Here is a 26,978-nt window from a genome sequence, read left to right as displayed (position 1 = left end):
CTTCGCGAAGCCCGCCTGGGCTCTCTTGCGGCGCGGCGGCGCCTCGCCACAGCCAGCGCCGGGCGACGCGCGACAGGGGCGCACGGAGTCGCCCGCCGCCCCTCGGTGAAGCCCCCCTCTCACGTGCCTTCGGGCGCCCCGCTCTCTTTCCCCTCCGAGGGGGGCCGGGCTGCGCGCGCTCTGCTTGGGAACGGGACGCCGCCCCTCCGAAAGGACGACGCCGAGGCGCGAAAAGAAAGACCCGGAGGGCAGAGGCATTGAAGCGCGCGCTCTAGACGGCGCCGCTTCGAGGCTGAGCGAGGAGGACCCCGCCCTTCCCCGGCGCGCACCTCGGGGCTGCTGAGGTGCCGCGCGAGCCGCCCGTCCTCCCCCGCTCGCCGTCTCCGCCCTCCCCCGCGCCCGCCCCCCGAGCCATGAACTTTGGCCGGGGGGGCCCGTCGGTGGTGGTGTTGAACGTGGGGGGCACCCGCTACTCGTTCTCCCGGGAGGTGCTGAAGGACTTCCCCCTGCGCCGCCTGAGCCGCCTGCACGGCTGCCTGTCGGAGCAGGACGTGCTGGAGGTCTGCGACGACTACGACCGCGAGCGCAACGAGTACTTCTTCGACCGCCACTCGGAAGCCTTCGGCTTCATCATGCTCTACGTGCGCTACGGCCACCTGCGCTTCGTGCCCCACATGTGCGAGCTCTCCTTCTACAACGAGATGATCTACTGGGGCCTCGAGGCGTCGCACCTCGACTACTGCTGCCAGCGACGCCTCGACGACCGCATGTCCGACACCTACACCTCCTACTCGGCCGACGACCTGCAGGCCGCCGAGCCCGCCGCCGGGGCGGCCTGGGGCAGCGGCAGCACCACCGCCAGCAGCAGCCGAGGCGGCGCCGGCGCCGAAGCCGGGGAGGGCAGCGGCAGCGCAGCGCCCCCGCCCGGCACCGAGAAGAAGTGGCTGGAGAGGATGAGGAGGACTTTCGAGGAGCCCACCTCTTCCTTGGCCGCGCAGATCCTGGCCACCGTCTCCATCCTCTTCGTCATCGTCTCCATGGTGGTGCTCTGCGCCAGCACCATGCCCGAGTGGCGGGCGGCCGAGAACCGAAGCATGGAGGAGCAAAGCAGGTACACAGCAGACTCACTCAGGGAGCCTTCAGGGTAGGAGGAAATCTTATTCTTAATCCCCCCTTTTTCGACGGTGTCCCGTCCGAGTGTGTCCCGTCTCTGTCCTCCTCTCTGCAATGCTCCCTGTCTTCTTCCTCCTCGCCATCTTCATTACCGCGATGGTTGCCTTGCCACCAGTTTCTGCCAAGTGCTGGTGTCACGCTGGAAACAACCATCGGTCAAAGTCCACCTCACCTTTCCCCTTTTCAAAAAGAAAGAAAGAAAGAAAAAGGTGGGGATGGGGCAGGAAAAGGGGCGCACCTCCTTTAAACCAAGGGTAGCTATTTCTCAGAAACTCCTACAGAGTAGAAATGATTGCTCCGCTCAGTTACTTTCTTGCAGTTTTGTGTTGCCTTTTCGTCTGCCAGGAAGTCCCAAGGCAAGGTGTGTGGGGTTCCCAAGGCTGCGTGGGACAGCAACGTTGCTTGTGGGGAGGATTACCCCATCCTAGCACTAACCAGACCCAGGGAGCAATCCCATGCACAAGAAACCGGCATAATGCCAGCTGGTGCAAGTTCAGAGAATGTAAAGTTATGCCAGAACCAAACCCTGGTCAGCAACAGGGCTTCTGCTCTGCCTAAGGCTGGCAGAGGGGAAACAAGCCTTTAAAATAGGTTTCCTGGTCATGTGATCGAACTGAACAGGCTTAGGATTCAGCCTAATTCCCCTCCATTCTGGTCCAGCCCTCACACACACCTTTTTTTTGGGGGGGGGGGAACTTACTGTGGATTCAGCTCAGCCAGCTGATCCAGGATGAGCACATTACATTCATATATTTTGGGCTGATCCATGGCAGATCTTGCCATAGGATTGGCTCCTCAGACCTGCTTAGATTCAGCAAGGGGCTGCCCTCATGCGCCTTTAGATTTAGGACCTCACCGTAACTTTTTGGATAAGGGGGAGTCAACATTCCAAGACTACAGCAGCAAACTTTCTGGGTGCCAATGAGTGATCTGGGATTTATACTTATTATTTTAATATTATTATTATTGTTATTGTTACTATTAATAATATTTCTAAATTGTACTTTCATAGGAAATATAGCAGGGCAGCATAGTTCCTACCCCAAAGCCTTCATTAAGAGTCTTGCATAGCGCTTTCTCAAGACATTGGGAAAATGGCATGTCAGTAGTTTTGAAAAACTAAACTGGCTGGATTTTATGGACCTGAGAGGCAGCTTCTGAAGTAAGAAGCAGCGCTTCAGTGTCACAGAGGGAGAAATATGCTCTGTCTTTCCATGGAAGGTGTTTTTCCTCCTCCTCATAGAATGGCTAGATAAGCATCTCTTGCAGGATGTTTCAGTTCACTTGCTTTCAAACTGTGTCTTGAGGAACCTGTGATTCCTTCAGAGCTTATCAGGGATTATTCAGGGTGAAAATCAGGAATGGCAGGCAAGGTTTCCTGAAAGATAAACTTGCCCATCACTGCTAATATTTCTCTGCCATGTGCAGCTATAGGGGTGTGTTCCTGGTTCAGTTTATATGAGGCGATGCTGAGACCCAATGCCTGGCCATTGCAATGGACGAAGTGCGTGTGTGTTCTAGCCCAGAACATACTCTGTAATCCTCTGTAGATGCAGCTGAGGTCCCATGGCAGAGGAAGTGCAAGGGTCCTTAGCAGCAAATAAATAGCTTTTTTGGGGGGGGGACTTTCACTGAGGGGGAAAGTTTGAAAAAACGGTGCTTGAGGAACTCTCCCTCCAGGCACTTGGTGTCTTAAGACAGGCAGCTGAAAAGGGGGTTAAGGTAAAACATGCAACAGAAATTTATTGCAAATAAGTAAATGAATCAGAAAAATTTAAGCATAGACACACTACAAAAAGGTCAGACCTGTCTTTCAGACTCATCTTCCTCAGTGGACTTGAAAGCTTATTGCAAATAATAAAGGCAAACAATTAAATATTGGCACTAATGAAGGAAAGAGAAACAAATAGGGTGGGGAAGCATAAATTTCCAGCTCATCCACAGGCTTTGACTTTTAATTTACCACTGCCCACATGAGGATAAACCTCTTCATTGAAATATATGCACTGAGCAAATTAAAAAAACTAACACATACACATACACATACAGTGCTTGAAATCTGTTAAGGATTATTTTAACCTTGGTTGTTTGCACATTCTCAAGCCCCTGTCCCCTAGCAAAGCCCACCAGCACTGACTCCCATCTTGCCTCCGCACCTCCCGCTAGCTAACTGAACCTTAATTTCCCGCAATGCCTTGGAGTGACAGCTTGTGGGAAATTAAAATGGCGGCTCCACCCACCAGAGGGCACTTTGGCTAGTGTCTCCTCAAGCCTAGAGCCTATCCCTTTCTCCCTCACAGTGGGGGTCTTGATTTGGAATATATGTAGGAAACTGCTTTGCCCTGAGTCAGACCATTGGTCAATCAAGCTCAGTATTCTCTACACTGGTTGGCAGTAGCTCTCCAGGGTTTAGAATGAGTTCATCAACTCTTAACAAGCTTTCCCTGGTGGCAACCCAGAGATCTGTATGGTACTTTGCTGGTGCCTCACGTAGCCACAGCTTTTCTAGCCCATTCTTCCACCTGTCTTTTCATCCAGCCTGTCCACCTGGAATCCTGCTTGTGGCAGCTATCAGAAGAAGAGCAGGGAAGGAATGGGCAGGAAATGCCATGGATACCTGATTTCTCATTGCACCACGGGAATTTAAAGTTGCAGCCTGAAAACCATACTTCAAAGGTTAAACTATGTGATTCAGATGTAGCTAGAAGATGTCTCCCTGCCTTAATCCATGCCCCCGGGCAAATGCTTTGGACATGAAACAGGATGACCTATATGTAAAGGTTCTCCAAGAATGACAAGAAATAAATAATTCTGCAGGAATGGGGAATGATTCTCCCAACGCCTCTGACCCACACAATGAATTATGTTCCTTTCATTTATTTATTTCATAAAATTTATATACTACTTGAGTGTATGGAAAAAAACCTCAAAGCAGTTTTCAATGAGGAGAAGACCCAGTAAAATTATCAACAAAAGAAGTTAAAAACAGCTATTAAAACATTGAAAGAATAATTAAAATCAAAGATAAACTAAAGAACCAGATCAAAACACATGTCAACATTCTACGTATATGAGTAGGTTTGCCTAAACAAAGGAAGTTTTTAGCAGGCACTGAAAAGAGTACAGGGAAGGCACCTGTTTGACATCAATACAGAGAGGGTTCCAAAGTAGGGGTGCTGCCAAACTAAAATACAAATTCCTTACAAATGCGGAACAAGTATATGTGGCACCTGTAGCAGTGCCAGCTCTTATTAGACAACAACCTCTTCCTCTCATTTAGCATATAGAAACTTTTTTCTGGGCTTGTACCAAGTAATGTTATACCAAGCAAGCAAAGTATTAGACCAGTTTCTGTCAATAGAAGAATATGCATTCTTTAGAGTGATGCAGAATTCTTCGTTTGGCTGATAAAATGGAGAATTCTGTGAAATTTCATTCCTCCTACATTAATCCCATAACAATCTTATTGAACTTATTATTATTATTATTGGTTCCAGATAAGAGAGGAAAGCATGCGAGGTTTGCTTGTTTCAAATTATCATCTGCTGCAGGAAGTTGCTGTTGCATAGAAAATAATGACCTAGCCCTGAAGCATCTCTTAACTTTTGAGCTTTTGATCTCGCAGCGCTCCAACCATGGCTGCACTCATAATTGAGGTCCTGTTTTAAAAGCTGGGCGCTAGGAAGACTGAATAGGGATTGTGGCACGTTTGGTCTCATTGCCATATGGATGATATCTACTCCCTTTGAAGTTTATGGGGACTTTATTGCTAATTTCACTTCTCTCCTGCTGCTTCCCTCCTTCACAGTCGGGGAGCCATCGAAGCACCTTTATAAAAGAACTGTCTTTCATTTTAAATAATCCTCCCACATCTAAAGAGACACTCTAATTAGTAAGCTGGGAAGTTAGGCATTTTAGATAAAACTTCACAGAGGCATGACTTTCTCACAACAAAACTTTGGCAAGCCAGTTTGGGTGGGTGGGGAGAACACTTGTTTTCGATGTGGGTTTGGAAGAAAACTGTCCATGATGTCATATTTCTGAAAAAACTGCCACTATCTGACTTTGTTCCAGTGCTTTATGTACACGTTACTCTTTCTTTAGAACTAGTTTCTTCCCCTCCTAGAAATAGTCCTGGTTTGATAAGTAATCATTTCTAAAGGCGTATGAATTACTGGAATGAATCTACAGTCAAATGAAACTGCTGCAAAAAAACCCAAGTACAGTACTTCAAACTGAGCACAACTTCATATCCTTAGACCTGGGCAGCCTCTTTAGTATTTAATATCAATCGGATCCTAGGGGATTTTGTTTTTTTTTTAAAAAAATAGAGCTTCTGGTGGTACTCATATATTGATAAAAGTGCCGTGGGTGCCAGCACAAAATGGCTGCTGACAGCAGCAAAATAAGAAGTGCCAGGACTCTGTGCTAGTGAGTGCTGTCACAAAAACTCCTGGTTACTACACATTTTTAGTTTATTTCTAGATTTGAACCAGATATTTTGTAGGAGGAAAAATAATACGGCCTGGGGTGGGGACGGGAAGAATCTTAGTAGAAATTGAAATAGATATATAAACCAGTGCTATTGACAGATTTAGGGGAGAATGATTTTCAGGTGTCTTTTATAACAAAGATGCAACAAACAACATATCAGAATGAATTATGATTATAATATGCAGTTGTAAGATAAACTAGAGGTGAAATAATTGGGCTGAGATAGATCAAATGATATCCTTTACCCTTGGCCTTTATGCAAAGGCAGGATTTTCCACTTCAGATCCTGAGCTGGCATCTTCTTAATATCAGTTTTCATTATCGCACTCTGTGTCCTCAGCTATATCTCTTAATTTCGGCTGAACTTGTGAAGCAGCCCATTTTTGCTGTACCTTCAAAAATCCCATGGGTTTACTCTGGCCATGAATTAATGAAAGCAGCTTTAAAACTGAACACTGGGAACTTTTGACTTCAGCTGAAAATTATTAACTAGGGCCAAGTCCCATAGGAGTGGGGTACACATTAAATTGTCGATAGCTTCTTCTACAAGCATGAAATATGGGGCAACTAACTGTCTCTTTATTAATGGAGTGTGCGCACCACAGAAACGTGCTGTAGAGAGCCACATACGGGACACGTCCACTATAATCATTCAATTGAAAACAACCCACATGGTGCGTGCCACAGAGATGACAGGGCAGAAATAGATGGCGACACAGCCAATTTTGAACATATTGCCTGGTGTGAAGTGACTGTTAGCTGAGTGAGACTACAGGTGTATGGGTATCTTTAAGAGTGAACTTCAAAACAAAAGGTAGCATTCAACTATATTTTACTCAGAGTAGACCCATTGAAATTAATGTGCATAGAACCATGGAGTTGAATGGGACCCCCAGAGTCCTCTAGTTTAACCTCCTGCAATACAGGAGACTAAGGTGCATTAATTTCAGTGGGTCTATTCTGGGTAACACCTATGTGACTACCATCCAGAAAGAGAAGGGTTTTTAAAAACAACAACAAACACTAATATTCTTCTCTCCTTTGCCTTCACCTTGAGCAAATCTTTGCTGATTGAAGGTTGTCACGCTTAAAAGGAACTTGGGGGGGGGGGACTTGGCCACCTTTTAATTACCCTTTTTTCCTGTTCAGACCTAATTTTCTCTCACTAATAATTTGCTTTTAATTTGCTTAGTGCCAAGGTCAGTTTTTCAAAATTGCACATATCTCTGCTCATCTGTTCATACAGTTCTGCAAATTTCATTTATAAGGTGTTAAGAGCCTTTCCACAAGTCAGTTAACAATGATTACTAATGTGACTCGATTCTAACACAGGGCATTTCTGAATTATCAGTTTATTTCAACCAATTCCTAGGAGTCAAACGAATGCAGAAAGATAATTAACAAGAGGCCATTTCTGCACAGTCATTCCTGTCCCCCATAAAACATGGTGCTGATTCAACTTCAGCCATGCTGGATTTGTGGGTGACTAGTGGCCCCAGGTGAGGACTTGCATCCCCATTGGGGTCAGACATTTGCACCAAGCTCAGAGGACACAGGGTGGGCATCTTGGGGCACCTCTACAACAGCTGCCTATCCAGATACTCGCAGGCCCTTATTGGCTAGTCTCCATGACATCACTACTGGTTTTGACCTCTGCACCATTTTCTGGCCTTTAATGAGTCGATGTCAGAGTAATTAAATCAGTGTTTTACTCAATCAGAGGCCAGGTGACACCCTCCCCAAGTACTACTTATTCAGTCATTTTTTAAAAATAATAATGAACCAGCAAGCATTGGTCTTCCTTCTTTTGTTGCTTGAGGTTTAGTTTTATCAAGTTCTTTGCACAACCCCATTCTCATACCCCCTAGCACTGGAGTACAAATATCCACCCTGAGTTTTTTTGTTCAATCCCCGGCATCTCCATGTAGGGCTAGGGGACAACCTTTTCTGAAATTCTGGAGACACTGCTTGTCAGTGTAGATAATACTGAACTTCAAGGACCAGTGGTGTCTGACTCTGTATGTGGCAGGTTCCCATGCTCATAGCTTCTCTGTCCGTGATGCATACAAATATGTTTTTGATGCATGCAAATAAATCTTCTAGGCAGGATTTGGGAGATTTTGAAACGTTTCCATTTGCAGGGTGAAGATAGAAAATTATGGGAGTGGGAGAGTCTTTGTGCATGTGTATGAAGTTTTGTTTTGTTTTGTTTTTAAAGCAGAGATTCTGAATAAAATTATTACCAAATTTCGCTTATTACTCTTGGTACTGGCAGGTTAACAGAATGGTTAAGCCATATATTTGGCAAGAAATGGAGCGGAACATAAAACCACATAGTACCAAATACAAGAGTAGATAACTTTACAAAATAAATTATTGAGTTTCAGAACAAACACAAAAAATATACAGTATAAAACTATACTGTATGTATTCAGAACTCAGAAGATACCAGCCCTTTTCCATGGACTGTCCCCTACTCCTTCTCCAGAGAGCTCAGTGTCATCAGCACAGCCAAAGCATATCCATAAGTACTTGGTTACAGCAGGAACAGATAAGAATAGCCGATCATTTCACACTTTTCAGAGGTCGCTGGTAAAGCAGACCTGGCAGTATCCAGTCCAAAGCCACCTGATGTTCTTTCCAGCTGGAAAGCTGACAGGCTTCTCAAAAGAAGTAGCTGTGGTTTCTCTCTCTCTGTGAGAGATAGAGAGCGAGAGCATGGAAACAGCTATAATGGGTAACCATCTTGAGCTCATTGCTAGAAGCAGTACAACCCCCACCCCCAAGGCAGTCATCATACTCTGCTCTCTTGTGTGCCCATGTAAGAGAATGGAAGGGTTAAGTGGAGAGTTCAAGGTGCTCTGAGAACTTAAAGTGGAGAAGGTATGGTGCCAGGTTAGGAGAGAAGCACAGCGTAGGATAAATAGGCAGGGAGTGGGGGACTGTGGACAATTGCCAATAATAATCCTACTCAGAGTAGACTCAGTTAAATGAATGGACATAACTAACAAGTCCATTAATTTCAGTGGGTTTGCTCTGATACATTACCCGAGTGTGAAATGATCTATAATCTGTCTATCTATCTATCATCTATCTTTCTTTACTGCTCCATAATCCCCGTGTGATTTCCTGGATCCTCTGCTGTAAAATAATTTAATAGGGCAAACTGCCCTCTACAGCAAGCAGATGAACACCAAACATTTGCCAAACCTTGCAATAAAAGAGATTGCAACCAAACACAAGGAAGAACTTTTCTGAAGAGTAGTACTCAACTGGTTTCACTTGAGCCCTCTCCCTTCTTTTAGCTTTTGCAAATTTAACATTCACTGTTCATATTCCTCTTGCTCCCACATAGCAGATGGCTGACGAGGGTGTCTTAGCCTTTCTGATCTATGCTCTCTCCCATAAATTAACCCAGGGCATGACTTACTGAAATGCATGTTGTGGAAAATCTATCTTAGGGTAGCTTTTTCCAGTGCTTTTCCATAACAGGTCATTTGGAGCAATTCAACACGATGAAGCCATCTTTAAACACACACACCGGTCCTGTGATGCCAATAAAACTGTCTTGTACATGTTTTTTTTGGAAACTTTCCCCAAGGATGTGCATGCGCAGCAAGAACAGACTGTCTCACCCAACACCTCACTCTGTATGCTGGGATTGTGATTTTTTTAAGGGTGTGTGTTTTACCGAAGGCACAGTTTACTAACCATAAAACCCCTGGGTTCTTAATCTCAACTAAAGCCCAAAGAGCTGCTTCTGGAAACACAACACATTATCGTTTGTGGAGAATATTTATCCCCCATTATAAAATTGATCTCCATAAAGATATTGAATTCCTATGAGCGCCAGTAAAATATGTCAGAAGGCGGTAGAACTGCAGAACATTTAAACGTGAATTTAAAAAGAGATAAAACTGTTCTAGGCGTATATCCAGTTTGGCAAGTCCTATTCTATAGCTCCCTTTTATTTCTGGCTTCCATTCTAAACTTCTTTAAATAGAGGATTGTGGGTGGCTAATGAAAACTATAGGAATAACTTTAAACATATGGATATACTGTAGCTTATCTTCTGCAACGGTATGTGTATTTCAGAAGATGCTCCTCAGAGTATTTTACCCCTATGTTTACACTGCATACTGACCAGAAAAAGGCAGACTGGGCTTGCACCACATTCAAATTGGTGTGTTTTAAGTGGTAAGTTATGTGATTAAGTCCCAGAACAATCCGGCGAAAGTGAAGAACTATCAAGGCCTGTTCGAACGAGAGAGCTAACCAGATTGGGGCTTCAGTTTTGGTCGAATTGTGTTCATAATTTAATCATTGTTCATTGTTTTATCTGACTCCAGTAGAACATCCTTGCACTTATATTAGAGATCAGCAACTAGGGAGTCATGGGGCTTTGGGTCTTCTGTCCCTCAAATGCAGCCTTGGCCAACATAGTGCCTTCTAGATGTTTTGGACTGTAAGTACAATCACAGTATTGTGCTGGGAAGAGAGGAACCTCTCCTCCCAGCCCAGTGAGATCACTTTTAATTTACTTTTTAAAATAATATTTATCTGTTTCCTATTTAAGACACCTTTGGGTGTAAGATGACACACAAAGAAAGCTAGAATAATAAAAATAAAGTTCTCCGAAGAGCCGAGACAGAGTTTTTTTGTGGTGTTTGCTGTGTCTGCATGTGTGCTGTGTATGTGGCAAGTATGGGTGTGCTGTGTGTGAGAGTATGGGGCGCCATTGCTCCCATTGGCAACACCCTCTCTCACTTTGGTCATGCGCACTGCTGGCAAGTGGCCCTCAGAGGCCTGGCCAATAGCAAGTGCAGCCCTCAGGTCAAGAAAGATTACCCACCCCAGTACAGACTTGTCAGCTTTGGAGATAGACCTAGTGAATGAGCAGTGTAGCATTGTGAGTACCATTTAGTTCATTCCAGTTTTGATTCTACAGCTGGATTCAGGCACAGTGCAAAACCATGGTTTGTGCCATAGTTAGGAACCTATGCAATGGTTTGAGCTTGGGAACGTCTTTTTGTATGCTTTTGTTTCCCATCTGCTTAATTTGTAAGATCGCTCCCATTTCCACTTGTGGTTTGTTAATGGTCTGTGAATTCAGCCATAACTGCAAACCACAGTTAGCACAAACTGCTGTTTGCAAGCCAGCTTCAAGCTGTGGCTTTATATTCTGGTTTGTGAGCCCCAAACAATCCACTGCTTGTGGGCAGGATTGGAGTCAGATATTAAAGCAATTCATGGATTTGCAGTTAGCCACTCGCCTGATTAACTGTGATCAGAGTCCGGATGGCCTTCAGGCTAATGTCCCATGCAGGAGGGGGGAATAGCTATGTGGTTCTGTTATTCTCCCTCCTCTCTGTAGTGTTACCATGCAACCTAAATACTATGTTTCTTGTAGGGTTGAGGGGCCATAGCTCAGCACGAAAACACATGCAGAAGGTTCCAGGTTGCATCTCCAGCTAAATAATTTGAGATAGTAGGAGTACAGGAAAAATAAACATCTCCTGATGATGCCTTGGGAGGCAGAGTGGACAATACTAAGGCAGATGAACCAGTGGCCTAATATTGCATAAGAATCCTTACCCAAGCTTCATTGCAGGAGGAACAGTCATGGATTGTGGGAGATAGTGACCCCTCTTTATAGATGCATCGCTGTGCTAGATAGTATGAGCATCTTAGGCATACTTCTTCGGAAGTTAAGTGCTAATTGGATCTTCCTTCCAAACAAATGGACTGAAGCTCAAATTCACATTAACTTGTAAGCAGCTGGAAAAATGCCATTTACTAACTTCCATGAGATTTTGCCTAGGTAACAACTGGAGGCTGGAGGGGAATTTACTGGTGTTTTCTAAGTTTCCTTGATTCTGGAATACAAGCATGTTCTTGCAAAAAAAATAATAATGATGTAGACCAGTTCAATCATGCGCTGTCTTGTCTTCTGTTTTTCCCCCTTCGTGTTTCTTGTCCTGCATATACTGTGTTTTATTCAGACATTTAGTGGACTATGAGGCCAAACCTCTGTTTTCCCCTGTTTTAATGCTCAACAAATTTACTGGAGAATTTTAGACAACCTCCAAAGGGAAAAATGTGCAATTTGCAACTGAAAGATGCTTTGACAGCTCGGAATGTAATTACTTTTGAGTACAACAAACTAGCCTTATTAGTGATTTTTAAAAGAATTCTCAGGCTGTCTGAACCAGTCTATATGTAAAATAGGCTATTCTGTTTGGGTCTTATCAGTCAGAGCAGAAAATTAAACAAAATGATTGGTTTATAGTAAAGAAGAAGAAGAAAGCTGCAAGAACCCTAGATTTCGAATCAACAGACAAAGAATTGCATTAAAATAACTTTCATTAAAAGGCTGATAAATACTCCAAATTAGAGAGTTTTAGACAAGGACTAAATTAACATTCAACTCAAGTGCAATCAATACAAAAGAAAATTGAATGGCCATATGCGTTGGAATATGTAGATGTTGGGAATATAGAGTTTCTCAGGTTTTCTTAATTTAACTATGACAGCATTCACAAATGCTGATTTACAGTTTTTTGTTTAAAGACAGCCTCACTGGAATTAAGGATACTAACAGTCTACACACATCTACTCAGAAATAAGTACCATAGCATCCAATGGAGCATAGTTCTAGGTAAGTGTGCAGGATTGTAGCCTTATAGCACAATAATGTCTATTCAGAAGGAATCCTCACCGGACTCAGTGAGGTTTACTCCCACGTAATTGGGTATGGGATTTACAGAATTCAGCGTGGCCTTGCTCCTGTACCCACTTATCTGGGAGTAAGCCCTACTGAACTCAGTAGGATTTGTTTCTGTCTATAGGAGAGCACCACACAATACCGATATTTCCAATATCAGAACAAAATCACACACTCACAGTTTTCATCATTACACATAGCTGAGCCACTATCAAAACAACAGGGATGCCTTTTTTAAAAATGCATTTTTCTCTGGCACCATTCATCTATTTCAGGAGTTCCCAGAACCTGAGGTCCATTATCTTCACCTAGGTAGTTCTGCAGCATGTCCATAAAAACACAATTGAAAACCTCACAGCATCTAGTGCTGTTACAACAACGGGCACAAAAAGCATTAAGTGATCTGCTGAGGCCCTTTGCAATTTGCGAGTGGTCCACAAGGAAGAAAGTTTAGAAACTACTGATTAATTTTATGATGTAGCTGCATTTCGAAACTACTATCCTGCTACTTGCTTAGGAGAATTCGGGATTTTATTTTTAAAGGAGCGCACAATTGGGCAGGGCAAGCTGTCATAAAAAATGGATGATATTCAGTTTAAATTAGGTGCCGTTAAGGCCAGTTGTCACAATGGTGCACTGAGAACTGGGTGAGGCTTGCTTCTCCTATTGCCCTGCTTCATTAGCCAGGCACAGTAGTGCACCGACTGGTAGTTTTGGACCAGAACCTGGACGGTGCTTGGCCATAGCAGCTTATTTATTTATTTATTTATTATCCATTAATTGTTCTAATGCCCCGCCCTTCTTCCTAATCAGAGCCCAGGGCAGCTGAAAGCAAAACCACACCAATGTACAGAAGCACAAAACAGCAATTAAGGCTACAGCAAATTCACAACAACTTTTAAAGCAGGAGCGGCGAACGGTGCATTCTCTCGCCAGCAGTGTGCAATTAACCGCCGAATGCCTGGGGAAATAAAAAATGCTTTAAGTGCAGTGGAATTGTGTGCGGCAGAGAAAGGTAGACCTGATGAAAGCTCCTTTTCACGTGGCTTCCTTCTGATTTTTTTGCAAGCCGCTTGCAGATTAGCATAATCCTACATTGGCCTTGGGGAAACTACAGAGTTTCTTGAGGGGGCGGGGGAAGGATAATGTGCATGTAGTGCTTGCGGCACTGTAAAATGTTCATGCTGCCATCTTCAACCAACTTGGACCTTCCTGAAGTTTTGGACTGCACTTCCCATCACCTTTGACCTTTGGTCATGCTAACTTGGCCTGACGGATTTGTAGCCTAAAACAGGTGGAGGGCACCAGGTTCAACAAAGTCCAGGTTACACTGATGCACCAGCCATGGAGGAGTAGGAATCAGCTGCCATCTGAAGGCATTTATTACCATAGCAGTATCAATCACACTGTTCAGCACAGTTGCATCTCTGCCTCTGGATTCAGAGCTATGGATTCTCTTTGCAGTCCCGCAGAGAGGCCTGATGGAGCCACAGTTGCCAATTGCCTCTATTCCCCACAACACCACCAGTTTGGTGCTCTCTGCTTCATATATTCACGAGCACTTGCTATATTCTCCCAGTGATTCATACAAGTCAACAATGGGAAACATGAGCTTTTGAAGAGCGTTGGAATCCTTAAGGCAAAAGAGGAATGAGAGTGGGCGGAGTGAGGTTGCAAAATAGCACACGAGGCACTCTTGTCTGTGGAGGCTACAAAGCCAACATATTTTACTGAACCCAGAAAAAAGTAGTAAAAAAAAATTGTTCTTTAAAAATACAAAATATGTGGTTCCTTTTTGCAAGCATTCCAGTTGTGCAAAACACTTGGGAAATGCTATAACATGATATAAACATTTCCCTTTGAGTCCCCTGAGGTGAGAGTAGATGTGACATGGATGACAAAAAGTGAACAAGTGGCATTGGGAAAAGATTTGACCTCTCATCCCACTTGTGCTATGTCTCCGAATGGCTTGCAGGCCAGTCTGGTTGCTGAACACTGCTGTGATCAAAGTGAAACTACGGGGCTACATTTGCCTCTAAATTGTGCGGAAATAGGAGCACGCTGTGTTTCCTAATGTTGCTTTTGCTAGCCTGGAAGATGACAAAAACAAAGGCTGCAGGCTTATCCCCAGGCAACTGTATGTTATATCCATGATGGTGGAGTAACCACCTTGGCCACAGGCCAGAGCTCCTCAGGATTTCAGCACACCCCACCCATGGTCCTCCTCTTCAGGAGCTGCTTCTTTCGTTGCCCCACATCCACATCCTGCCTATGAACATTTTGCAAACTTGTAGTGGAGATCTCTCTTACCATGCACCAGCACTTCCACTGGTGCAACCAAGCTTCTCTATAGGCAGTGGGTTCTGCTTCTATTTCTGAATCTTGTTACCTGGTGAAAACGGGGCGATGATAGCCTAGTGGATGTGGTGGTGATGCAGAGGAGTTGCTGTTAAGGTAAGTGGTCATCCTTTGAGCAAAGCCTGCTCATAGTTTATTTACTGAACAAGATTTAAATACCGTTTGATCGTAATGAAATCTCTCTGCAAGGAATTTTATAGATTAACCAGACAATTGAACAAGTCAAAGCCTTCAAATATCTGGGTATCGTTTTCCAGTCGACCGGGTCCTGGGATGTCCATCAAAAATGTGCCAAAGAAAAAGCTGCTCAAAGCATCAAGATGCTGTCCCGCTTCTTCTACACGAAGGGGGGCAGATACATCCCAGCAGCCCTTGAAGTTTTTCAAGCTAAACCTCTGGCGCAGTTACTGTACGGGGCGCAAATCTGGACGGGGAACCATTGCTCCAGTCTTGAAACTGTCCAGTCCAAATTTCTAAGGCAGATACTCGGTGTCCCCTCCTGTGTTCCAAACGCAGCATTACGACTCGAGGCCTGCCTTCCATCTGTGGAAACGCGGACCTGGCAGAGAACATTTAATTATTGGCTTTGTCTTAATCTGAATCCTCCTGGTCTACTGCCGTTAGTAATGCAAGATCCTCACAAAAGCAAGTGGTTTAAAACTGTGCATCAAAAACTCCTTACATGCGGCCTGCACTCACAGTCCCTACTATCAATGGGCCTCATTAAAGCAAAGAGTCTAATAGGCCAGCGCCTGAAAGACATTGAACGACAAAACAACCTGACTATCTTAAAGAAACTGTGCCCATGGTATACCTACTTTCCTCCTTCTCATTTTGACTCTCCAGCCTCATACTTGTCTAAACTAACCATCCCAAAATACAGACGTGCCTTTACATTGGCTAGATGGGATGTTCTTCCCTCTGCTGTACTCGAAGGGCGTTACCAAAAGACTCCATTTGAAAAACGACTCTGCCCATGTGGAGTTGGTAACACGGAAACAGTGTCCCACGTCCTTCTTTCTTGCCCCCTTTACAAAGACCTAAGGAATGAGATTATTACTCCACTCATTCTCTCCAACCCCGGCCGTTCACCAGACATTACACTGTATTTTCTATTATCTGATACGGATAGTCAGATAACAGAGAAGGTCGCGAGGTACATCGAGAGAGCTGCGAAATTGAGGGCCACCATCTGAGTGACAGACCTGTTTACCCGACGGACCTCCTTTTGCCTGTTCTTTTCTTCCTTTTATCCCCATTCTCACTTTTAACTCTTGTACAGCTGTGGCCTGTTGGCTTTGCTAATAAAGTTTTGATTTGATTTGAATTTTATAGATATAGATATATCTTGATCCAAAAAGTTTTTAAAAACCCAAGTAATTAAAAACATTTCAAAGATAATTAAAAAGAACAGCAAAAGATTAAATCACATCAACATCTGTGTGTCTGGATAAGCTTGCCTGAACAGAAACATTTTTACGGCGAAAAGAGTACAGCAAAAGTGCCCGTCTGATGTCAATAGAGCGCTGAAATGCAGGTGCTGCTGCACTCAAAGATTGATTTCTTAAAACTCTGGGGCAGATATTATGCAGCATGTTCCCTTACTGAATATCGAAGCACTTGATTGGGCACATAGGTTGAGTAAGGAGATCTCTCACAGATAAACTGGTCTCAAGATGTTGAGGGCTCTTATAGCAACACCTTGAACTTAGTCCAGTAACAAATTGGCAACCGGTACAGATCTCTGAGCTGAGGAGTTACATGCTGGCAGGGTCTCACTCCTGCCAGCAACTGTGCTGCAGCATTCTGCACTAACTGTAGTTTCCGGATCAAGTGCAAGGGAAGCCTCACATAGAGTGCATTGCAGTAATCCAGTCAGTCAGCAGTGCCTGAACTCCTGTTGTCAAGCTCTCTACTTCATGCTGTGTTCTGCCAGGCTGTGTAGCTGCTCCTTCAGGGGGAGTGCAACCCCATCCAGGACAGACAGTTGACTATTTTTTGGACCACTCACACACACTGCCTCTGTCTTGCCAAGATTCAGGCTCACCTTATTGCCCTCCTGCATCCCACCACCACGTCCCGGTCCCAGTCCAATTCCTGCACAGCCATTCCCAATTCAAATGTTCTGGAGAAACAGAGCTGAGTATCATCAGCATACTGATGACATCTTTTTCTCAAACTCCTAGCAGCTTCACATAGATGGTGATAAAGTAGTGCCTTGGGGCACAGCACAATTGCCATGGGGGCAAAAAGCACTCTTCCAGTGCTGCTCTCAGGACTTGGTCCTGTAGGTAGGATCAGATCCACTGTAGCAGAATGCACCAAATTTCCATTCCTTGAAGCCTGTCCTGGAATGCCATGAGCAATGGTATTGAAACCCATAGAGAGATCAGGAAGAAGGAGCAAGGTTGCAACCCCCCCCCCCCCGACTCACTCTCTGAAAAGGTCATCTATCTGGGTAGCCAAGGACAGGCCTGAACCCAGATTAGAATGGATCTAAATAACCTTCGACAGGACGCAGGTGGCACTGTGGGTTAAACCACAGAGCCTAGGACTTGCCGATCAGAAGCTCGGCGGTTCGAATCCCCGCGACGGGGTGAGCTCCCATTGCTCGGTCCCTGCTCCTGCCAACCTAGCAGTTCGAAAGCAGGTCAAAGTGAAAGTAGATAAATAGGTACTGCTCTGGCAGGAAGGTAAACAGTGTTTCCGTGTGCTGCTCTGGTTTGCCAGAAGCAGCTTAGTCATGCTGGCCACATGACCCAGAAGCTGTACACCGGCTCCCTCGGCCAATAAAGCGAGATGAGCGCCGCAACCCCAGAGTCGGCCACGACTGGACCTAATGGTCAGGGGTCCCTTTACCTTTACCTTAAATAACCTTCGACATCCAAAAATGTTTGCAGATGCCCCAGCACAATGCTCTCTGCCACTGATTCCGCTAGCAATTATTTCAATCCAAGGAGTCTGGGGCTGGTTTCTTTAGGAGTGGTACCACCGTCTAAAGCAGAGCGACTTTATCCTCAGAGTGGACAGCCAGTTGGTCACAACCGCTCCTTGGATGTTCCAGGGGCCCCTCCTCCAAAGTGGGAGTGAGCGATCTCTGGAACATACACTGGTTCAGCTAACAGAAGTTGCAACACAAGCTGCAGAATGAGCAACCTTTACAGCCTACACTGCCACAAGTTAGACAGGATTGTGTGCACAAGCCAGTGTTCGGCAGGCTTTGAAACTCTCGTGGCGTGATATGTTTATTTCGTAAGTTATCTGTTCTGTATTGCTTTTGTAATTTATATTACGAAAAGCAATATAAAGCCCATGAAGCAAAACATTAAAATGATTTTCAGAAGCTACACAAAAAAAGCCCATGTCGTTAGCAGCGTCATTAAAAACGACTTAAGCCATCAGCCCCCGAATTGGCTTTACTGCCTTTGCAATGCTGACTGCGTACTATTAGAAAGTTTCCGCCGTGTTTGAACAGGGCATTCAGTTTCAATCAGAACTCTCTATGCTGTTTTAAAGGCCCCTTTCCAGCTTTCCCGTCACCTGGTAATAACTGTATCTGGTGCTCTGATTTAAGGATGTTGGTAACACAGCGTTCAGTTCAGTTCAGTGACTTCAACCACCTTGGAGAAATGCTTAGGCTGTTTTACAGTTGACTGGTAATTATTCATCTGGGAAATCATTTTAAAAGGGCCTAGAATAGAGTCCTGGAGGGGAATAAAAGTGCTGACTAATTTGATCTAAATGCAGGAGTGCTGATCCCGTGTGCACACATGCGCACATTTCGTCAGCTTTTTCTCCTCTGCACCATGGCGCACTACTGGTACCTATTAGTTTTTGGTAGTATTATTGGTTTGCTTTCCATCCTTCCCTTCCTCCCAAAGGAGCCCAGGACAGCAAACAGCAAAGCTGCTAAATTAAACAATTAGAAACAAAATGGAAAACAAACATTAAGGGCATCTAAACTCATTTAGAAACAGCCACGTATCTAACAGCCCCATGGCTAATAATTTCAAGGTTGCCGGAAACTGTATCTTTCAGCTATCAAATGCCTATGTGAACAGGAATGTGTTCCAATGCCTCCTGAATGTTAATGAATGAGAGAGGGAGACATACCTCACCAGAGAGGGCATTCCACAAATGGGGAGCCACTACCTCAAAGGCCCTGTGGTGGGTCAGTGCCAACCAGGCAGCACCAACAGAGCCTCTCTTGTTGAAAGTAGGGCCTAAGTTTGCTCATACTGGAAGAGGTGCCCCTTAAGGTACTTGGGTCCCAAGCTGTTTGCCAATACTTGACCTAATGTCATCAGTTCCTCAATTTCTTAGATATTAGAGGTTCCTTTTTGACATGTCTTAAGATTTTAAATAAATTCATAGAATCAGAAAACATAAAATCAGGCATAGTGCATTTACTAAGAAAAATATGTTTCTATTATTCTCTCCCCAAAAAGCCATCAGTATGTAAAAAACCAGGCTTTAAGAGAAAAAGATCAAGTGAGAGGTGTTTCTGGCAGCCTCTAATCCATTAGTATCTTACTAATAGCTGCTAGAAACCTGTTATTTGTGAGCTGAATCAAAATCCAGTAAAAAACTTATTTGGCATGCTTGTCTGCTAAAAGTCTGAGTCCGTGTCAGTGTAATAGCGTTCAAGTTCAACTGACTGACCAACCAAAGTTACTCACAGGAATTGAATTGTTTTGCTTGTGTTTCTTTCAACAGGATAATTGAAGCAATCTGCATAGGCTGGTTCACTGCAGAGTGCATTGTGAGGTTCATCGTCTCCAAAAACAAGTGTGAGTTTGTCAAGAGACCCCTGAACATCATCGACTTGCTGGCAATAACTCCCTACTACATCTCTGTGCTGATGACCGTTTTTACAGGGGAGAATTCTCAGCTCCAGAGGGCTGGAGTCACCTTGAGGGTCCTGAGAATGATGAGGATTTTTTGGGTGATTAAGCTCGCCCGCCACTTCATTGGCCTTCAGACACTTGGCCTGACCCTGAAGCGATGCTATAGGGAGATGGTGATGCTGCTCGTCTTTGTCTGCGTTGCTATGGCGATTTTCAGCGCACTCGCCCAGCTCCTTGAACACGGGCTGAAATTAGGGAAGCCCAACGAAGGCTATGCCAGCATCCCGGCTGCTTGTTGGTGGGTGATCATTTCTATGACCACGGTTGGTTATGGCGACGTATGCCCCGTCACCGTACCCGGAAGGATTCTTGGAGGGATTTGTGTGGTCAGCGGGATTGTGTTGCTGGCCCTGCCTATCACTTTCATCTACCACAGCTTTGTGCAGTGTTACCATGAGCTCAAGTTCCGGTCTGCTAGGTACAGCAGGAGCCTCTCTGCCGAATTCCTAAATTAATGGATAGCACAACTGCATTTCGTAGCAGCACTTATTATGTTGAAGGAATCGACCGGACCCTCCTTGTTTCTTCCCTGTTCCTGGTGACTGACAGGAGGGGCAATGCCCTATGCCCTTAAAGGAATGCTTTCCCTCTCTCCACCTGCAGGGTGACCACTTTCTCAATGCAGGGATGAAAGCAAAGCACTCATTTCCTTAGTCTCATCGCACACGAGTGTCTCCAGCTTGTTGGACATTGCAGGCGGTATGCACTATTTAGAGTGAAGCACATGCATTTAAAATATGTCTTTGATTTTGATGTTCTCATTCATTTCAAGGTCTGTTTTCAGGAGCACACACAGTCCAGAGACTCAAGTGATCAAGCTCGGTGCATCCAGAGTGGGTGGGTGGTATTTCTTTATTTTTTTAAAAAAAACAACAGCCGTTTGCATCATATGGCTAGCCGCTGTTGAACTTGGCTGTGGGTGCTGCAAAAGCCATTTGTGATTCGGTTTGGGGTGAGAAGGTTCTTCTTTGCAGGGGGAGAAGGTTAGCAGTCTTGTTTCTCCTGAACAACGCACTGGGCATCTCAGTGAAGCTTTCCATGTTGTGCTGTAAGTTGTGATGACTTGGATCCTGCCATCATCTCCCTTTATTGGAGGTTTTTCCAGCAGCCTCTCTGACCAGCGACAATAGTGGATAAAGAAATGGAGAATGTCAATCTGGTGCCTTCCAAATTCTGTCAGTCTCTTAATTCCCAGCAATTCTTGCTAGCTTGGGCAATAATGAAGGATGGTGGGAATTGTAATGCAACGGCATCTGGAAGGCAATTGGTTGAGGAAGGGTGATATGAGAAATTATTTCTCTGCCCTGCTGCTTCCTGTTCTGGAAGCCAGTGTGGCATAGTGGTTAAGAGCGGTACTCTTGTAATCTGGTGAACCGGTTTCGTGTCTCTACTCCTCCACATGCAGCTGCTGGGTGACCTTGGGCCAGTCACGCTTCTCTGAAGTCTCTCAGCCTCACTCACCTCACAGAGTGTTTGTTGTGGGGGAAGAAGGGAAAGGAGAATGTTAGCCGCTTTGAGACTCCTGAAGGGGAGTGATAAAGTGGGATATCAAATCCAAACTCTTCTTCTCCCCTGGAAAGGTGTTTGTTTTAACTTGGTTAACCAGTTGTAAAACTTAAGTGATAATCTCCTCTTAACAATGGCTCTGCTTAGAACAGTGGTTACCGGCAGTGTTAAGAAGAACCTTTGGGTTCCCTTAAGAGCTTATCATTCCCCAGTGATGAGCTCCGTAATGGTAAGACAAGCCAGGACATTACTAATAGTCTCCCCCTGCAATGCATACAGATGTTATTTTGGTGCGTTTTGAGGTTTCAACTGAGTTGATGGCAAAACTCAGCAGGCCTAGTCAGTCCCAAATGTGAGAAAGCACCTTAGAAGGGTCAGTGAAAACACGTTTGTCTCTCACATAGGGCTTCCTCTGCAGATGAGTCAACATAGAAAGGGTTTGCATAATATGAAAAGTTTGGAAACCATTGTGTTCCAAATGCTTGAATCATCACCTAAAATAATCATCAATTTGCATGGTAAGAAAAGGGAATCCTATACAGAAAGATAATTTATTTGGAGCCCTATTATTCCTTGAACATTTAAGGTGTGTTGTCTGTTGTACACCACCTCCCTGCCTCACACTCACCCCATACAGTTGAGGAAATAATCCGATATCCACTAAAGCTGAGCAAATCTGTATTAGCGAAAGTGGAGTCGGCAAAATTACCAGCTTCCAGATTTACAAACTGAGATGAGAATCTGGCCTTTTTTCTCCCTGTTGTGCCACATGTTTTCCGGTGAAGCAAGATTTTCTGGCATTCCAGTCCTAAATAACTCTGCTCAGAAACAAAGCACTTCATTGCAAGTAAGTGTCTTAAGGTTCAGCGACAAATGTGATTAACGGGAGAGTGCTGCTATTGGACTTTATAAAAATTCAGTTGCTGACAATGTGATAGATGTATTTAGAGGGGACTCGTCTGTGAGCTATTGCTGAGCCTGAGTTATGTTGCCAACTCTGTTCCATCAGTATGAAAGCCTTTGTTTGAAAGCCTTCAATTTGTTGTTCTTCCCCTCCCTCCTCTTTTTATTAATAATTGCAGTACAATAGCCAGAGTGGTGGAGGAGATAAAGAGAGAGGGCAAAGTAGTAAAACTCCCTGCCTAGCCCTGAAAGTAAGTTGGTGGCTCTGGGCCCGTTTCTGTCTCTCAGCCTAGACTTGCTTACAAGGTAAGTCATTCATAGGTTGATGGGAGAATAAAATAATGCCATATGCAGAGATAGGAAGGCCTGGAAAAAAACCTGGAAAATTGGGGGGGGCAGGTTCCCCCCTGGTTTTCCCCAATGCCATTTCCCCCCCAGAAAAAATGAAACAAAGTGTGTGGTATATCAAACTCTCTTTTTTCAATTTTCTGGGGGAAAACGGTTTTTTAAAAACCCCGGAAAAAAACCTGGTTTTCCCCCAATTTTTCTGTTTTTTCCCTGGCCTTCCCATCTCTAGCCATATGTGAGTTCCTTGGAAGAAGTATAGAAAACAAATGTGGCAATAAAGTAAGACATCTCCCAGGAAAATAATTGGAAGTTTCATACCCGAGATAAGGACTAGTTCTCCACACTATAATGGCAGGGAAATAGGGCAAAGGGAAATCAGATATGCAACATACTGAGTTCTGGCCCAGGAACTTCTTACCTATAAGCTTCCAGATGTGGTTGGACTTCAGTTCCCATCATCCCCAACCATTGTCCATGCTGGCGGGGGCTGATGGGAGTTGAAGTCCAAGAACACCTGGGTTCCCCATCCCTAGTCCATGGTCTAGTCCAGTCTCTGGAAAAACCTCCTCAGACCACCCCCACCAGTTTGTAATCCTTTGTCCAAAACTGTCCATGCCTCCTTTGTTTTCTTTGCCAACCATGGCTAATAAAACGATTTTCTTTTAAAGGAGAGATTCTTTGGATCATGTTGAACCATGGCATCAGCTGCACCTCATTGGCAGATTTGCAGACTTCATTTATATATAAATATATTGCAGTCAAATGGGGATTTGTTATCCCCATCTTTGATAACGATCCTTACAGAAGGAAGCCATTCAGACCTGATATACTTCAATATGGTTTATTGATTGAAAGGTCAAAAATAAAACAGCTCCGCTGATACGGAAAAGAAGCTTTCGAGCTAAATATAAGTTGTGCTATGTAAAAAGCAGTATGTACTCTCTTGTAAATGTAGAACCAAAATAAAGGAATTCTTGTTCTTTTGTAGTGCTGCTTAATGGCGCTATTAATACGACTTAGGAAAGCTGCCATAATAGACCTACGCTGTTTGAACATTAAATATAGGCACAGTCAAGCCAGGACTGTTTGCTGAGAAACGTCAACATGGAACTTCTTTGTTTCGTTCAGAGTCTCAGAATCTGTCTTTTATCTGAATTGGTGTGTTCACCTAAAAACAACACCATTGTGAAATGCTTATTGTGAGTGTGTTTTTGGAACATCTCTTGCTGTTGCCATGTGTTCCCATTTAACAGCGTTAGGAATTTGACAGAAACCAGTTTCAAATTATTGTTTATTTTAGATCTTGAACCGGCTTCCCATCACTTCATGCACAGTTTTTATGTGGTCAGCCAATAGTGCCAGCCTCAGCATAGCAGCATACTCCATGCTATTAACTCCAGGAGAAGGTGTGTGTGTGTGTGTGTGTGTGTGTGTGTGTGTAAGCAAGCAAGCTGGTAGCTGCTTTCCTCCCCATGGAGAATCAAAGTGGCATGTGATCTGAGGTTCCGACCAGTCACAGAGAAGCCAGGAAGGTTTCAAATGTATGTCAGGTACTGGTTGAGCCCAGAAAGGCAGATAAGATCATACTGATTTTTGAGTGTGCGCAGTTTGCAAGCACCAAAGAAACTGATCTAAGGGAAGGACCAAAACTCAGTGAGAGGGCATCGGTTTTGCATGCAAAAGGTACCAGGTTTAATTCACGGCATCTGCAGGTAGGGTGGAAAACCCTGGAGAGCCTTTGCCAGTCACTGTAGAGCAGAGTTTCCCACACTTGGGTCTCTAGATGTTTCTGGACTACAACTCCCATCCTAGTTGGCAGGACCAGAGGTCAGGGATGATGGGAGTTGTAGTCCAAAAACAGCTGGAGACCCAAGTTTGGGAAACGTTGCTGTAGAGAATGCTGAGATGGATGGATGAATGACAGCTTCCTCTGTTCCTCTGTTCCTATGCTCTCAGGGCAGGGGTCCTCTTGCCTGCCTAGTAGCTGCTAGAGTAGTCATGTGCTTGTATCCCCCACCAACAAATTCGTCTAAATTGCCGCCATTTTTTAAAAGGAAGAGCACATGCCAACTCATGACGCTGACAGGAATATCTCCAGCCGTTCAGAAAGACAAGCTATTGTCACTATTTTGGGGCCCTGTGAACATCAAGAGTCACAAGGTCAGTGCCCAATGGATGGAAAGAGTCCTAATGACCACAGATGGTGCTTTGCCTAGCAAGTCCAACCCAAAATTGTTGGTCACCTGATAATGAGAGCCTTCTTGACGTGACCTAGCCGCATGGACGTAGGCACAATGCGACATTTATAATACAGAAACATGCCATGTTAATGGATAAATTGGCCAAAGATGTGACCAGTAGTTTGATTCTAACGACTGCCCTCCCGCACTATCTCGCATTTTTTACACTACGTACATGTTTGGAGTCTTAGTTCCATGTGAAGTTTAGGGAATATTGTGCCTTGGGTCTACTAATTCATGCCATGTGTTTATAATGCAAATGGAATGCATAAAATAATAGAATAAATAAAAAGTGCATTGTCAACAATTATAAATGCATACGTAAAAATTGGATTGCATCTGATATAAGTTGTAATTGGAGCAGACCCACAAAAATTAATAGACATGGCTAACTTAAGGCCAGTAATTTCAGTGTATCTACTCCCACATTTTTTTTAATACAACTCATTCAGTATAGTATTGATTCTTGGCATTTGGGAGGGGATATATGATGATAATTGTAGCATTACTGATGTATTTCACATCTAGTGCATCAAAGGAAAAATTGGGTGTTGCCTGATACACAATATGGCCTATATGTACTGATTTGCACTGGGACATAATTTGATGAGGGAAACTCCATAATGAATGAGCTTGACTCAGCTTCAAAAGATGGGTCCTAAATGTATCTTATGGAACACATTGCTCATAATCCAATGGAAATTTTTCTTGGATGAACCACCCCCCAAAGTAAATTGTGCAAGAACACACAACTGGTTGATCCAGTTCAGAAGTAATAACGTAATTCTAACCATGCATGCTCGGAAGTAAGTCCTGGTAATAAATATTAATTTATATATTATAAATAAATATTAATTTATATTTATACCCCACCCATCTGGCTGGGTTTTCCCAGCCACTCTGGGCAGCTCCCAGCAGAATAGTAAAAACAGGATAAAACATCAAACATTCAGTGAATTCAGTGGGACCTACATCCAGGTAACATGTTAGAATTCCAGCCTAGGTCAACCTGGGAAGAATTCAGCATTTGACAATCATTTCGTCAGCTTGCCAGATGGCACAATCCCTCTCTTCTCCACCCTGAGGGTTCTCCCGCCCTATTCCCCAGCCAATTTTGGGTGGTGAGGCAGGAGAAGGGGAAGCTGTATTGCACTAACAGAAGTCCTTGTGCAGGCTTACAGATTGATCATGCAAAATCCTTCATTGCAGGGGAATGGACTGGATGACCAACTCTGCAATTCTATGATTCTATTATTCTGAAATAGGAATACTATACCTTAAGAGCAGGTTGACAAAGTCTGGGAATAATGACATGATTTTCTTGTCCTCTGAAAAGGGTCGAAGGAGCAGATTTCCGTCCCCATCATTGCAAGGGGGCTTGAGCCAGAGAAAGCCTGTCTTTCTCCACAAGGACACTTGAAACAGAGAACACAATGGAATCTCCACTGAGATTAATGGCATCCATACAAGAGTACCTTTGGCACAAGCCCCACCATTTCTATTAGAGCAGCGCAGCAATCATTACGCATCACCATTTCTACAAATCCAAAAGAGCATCGTTACCTATTTACTCAAGGGAATGTTTATGAAACACCGGTATATATTAAGTTACATTTTAAAAAAAAATGTTTCACAGCTTTAGTTGCATTGCAGAATGTAAAAGTGCTTATTTATGTATATTTCATTTTTGTATTACAATAAATTATTATTTTGAATAGGATACGGAGGATGCTTTTCAATGGCTATTCAGAGGTTTTCAGCCAAGGTATGCTCATCCACACACAAGCCAGCTACAGATGCCAGTGTAACATGGTTATATCTCTGTCGGGTATCATGGTTACAAAAACTAACTGAGCTGTATATTAGAGGTAGCACGATGCCTTATAACAGAGACCGGGAATCTAACCAGTTATGACCCCAATTATTACCCATGTGGGTGAGGCTGATGGGAGTTGGGAGACTATATGAACTCGCTCCCACTGAAGAAAGTGATGGCCACCAACTTGAATGGCTTTCGAAGAGGGTTAGACAAATTCATGGTGAAGAATAATGACAATAACCATGCTATACTCTCAGCAGCAGTATGTCTCTCAATACCAGTTACTCGAAATCAGGTGGGCAGAGTGCTGTTGCACTCATGTCCTGCTTTCAGGTTTCCCACCGGCATCTGGTTGGCCAGAGTGCTGAACTAGGAGGGTCATCCACCCAGGGGCGTACTTGGGGATTGGCCACATTGGCCCCTGCAAAGGGTTCAGGCCTAGGAGTGTGCAAAAATCATGCCTGCCCACACCAATACATCTTGCCAAGGGAGCCTAGGTATGCCTC

The 26,978-nt window shown here is 44.2% G+C and overlaps 1 protein-coding gene and 1 long non-coding RNA gene across 3 annotated transcripts in view; both read left to right on the top strand.

Annotated features, from left to right (window-relative positions):
- LOC310702950 overlaps positions 1-26,373 on the top strand; it is a 52,585-nt gene extending 26,212 nt beyond the window's left edge. Inside the window, exon 2 of the long non-coding RNA XR_014523829.1 lies at positions 21,190-26,373. This is a non-coding gene — a long non-coding RNA (uncharacterized lncRNA). The remainder of the gene's footprint in view (positions 1-21,189) is intronic.
- On the top strand, positions 133-26,373 carry KCNG3 (potassium voltage-gated channel modifier subfamily G member 3). 2 transcript variants are annotated; one of them, XM_083494638.1, is made up of 2 exons: positions 133-1,111; positions 19,466-26,373. In XM_083494638.1, exons 1-2 carry the CDS (start codon positions 414-416, stop codon positions 20,109-20,111), a joined length of 1,344 nt encoding a protein of 447 aa, XP_083350764.1. In that variant the 5' UTR covers positions 133-413; the 3' UTR covers positions 20,112-26,373. The 2 variants fall into 2 exon arrangements, with proteins under 2 accessions (XP_083350764.1, XP_083350763.1); XM_083494637.1 differs by having other exon boundaries at positions 133-1,144.
- Positions 26,374-26,978: the final 605 nt, after the last annotated feature.

The sequence above is a fragment of the Podarcis liolepis genome (genome assembly GCF_965112155.1).
Source record: "Podarcis liolepis genome assembly, chromosome: 3".
NCBI classification, from domain to species: domain Eukaryota; kingdom Metazoa; phylum Chordata; class Lepidosauria; order Squamata; family Lacertidae; genus Podarcis; species Podarcis liolepis.
This window is presented reverse-complemented; position numbering and strand designations above follow the sequence as displayed.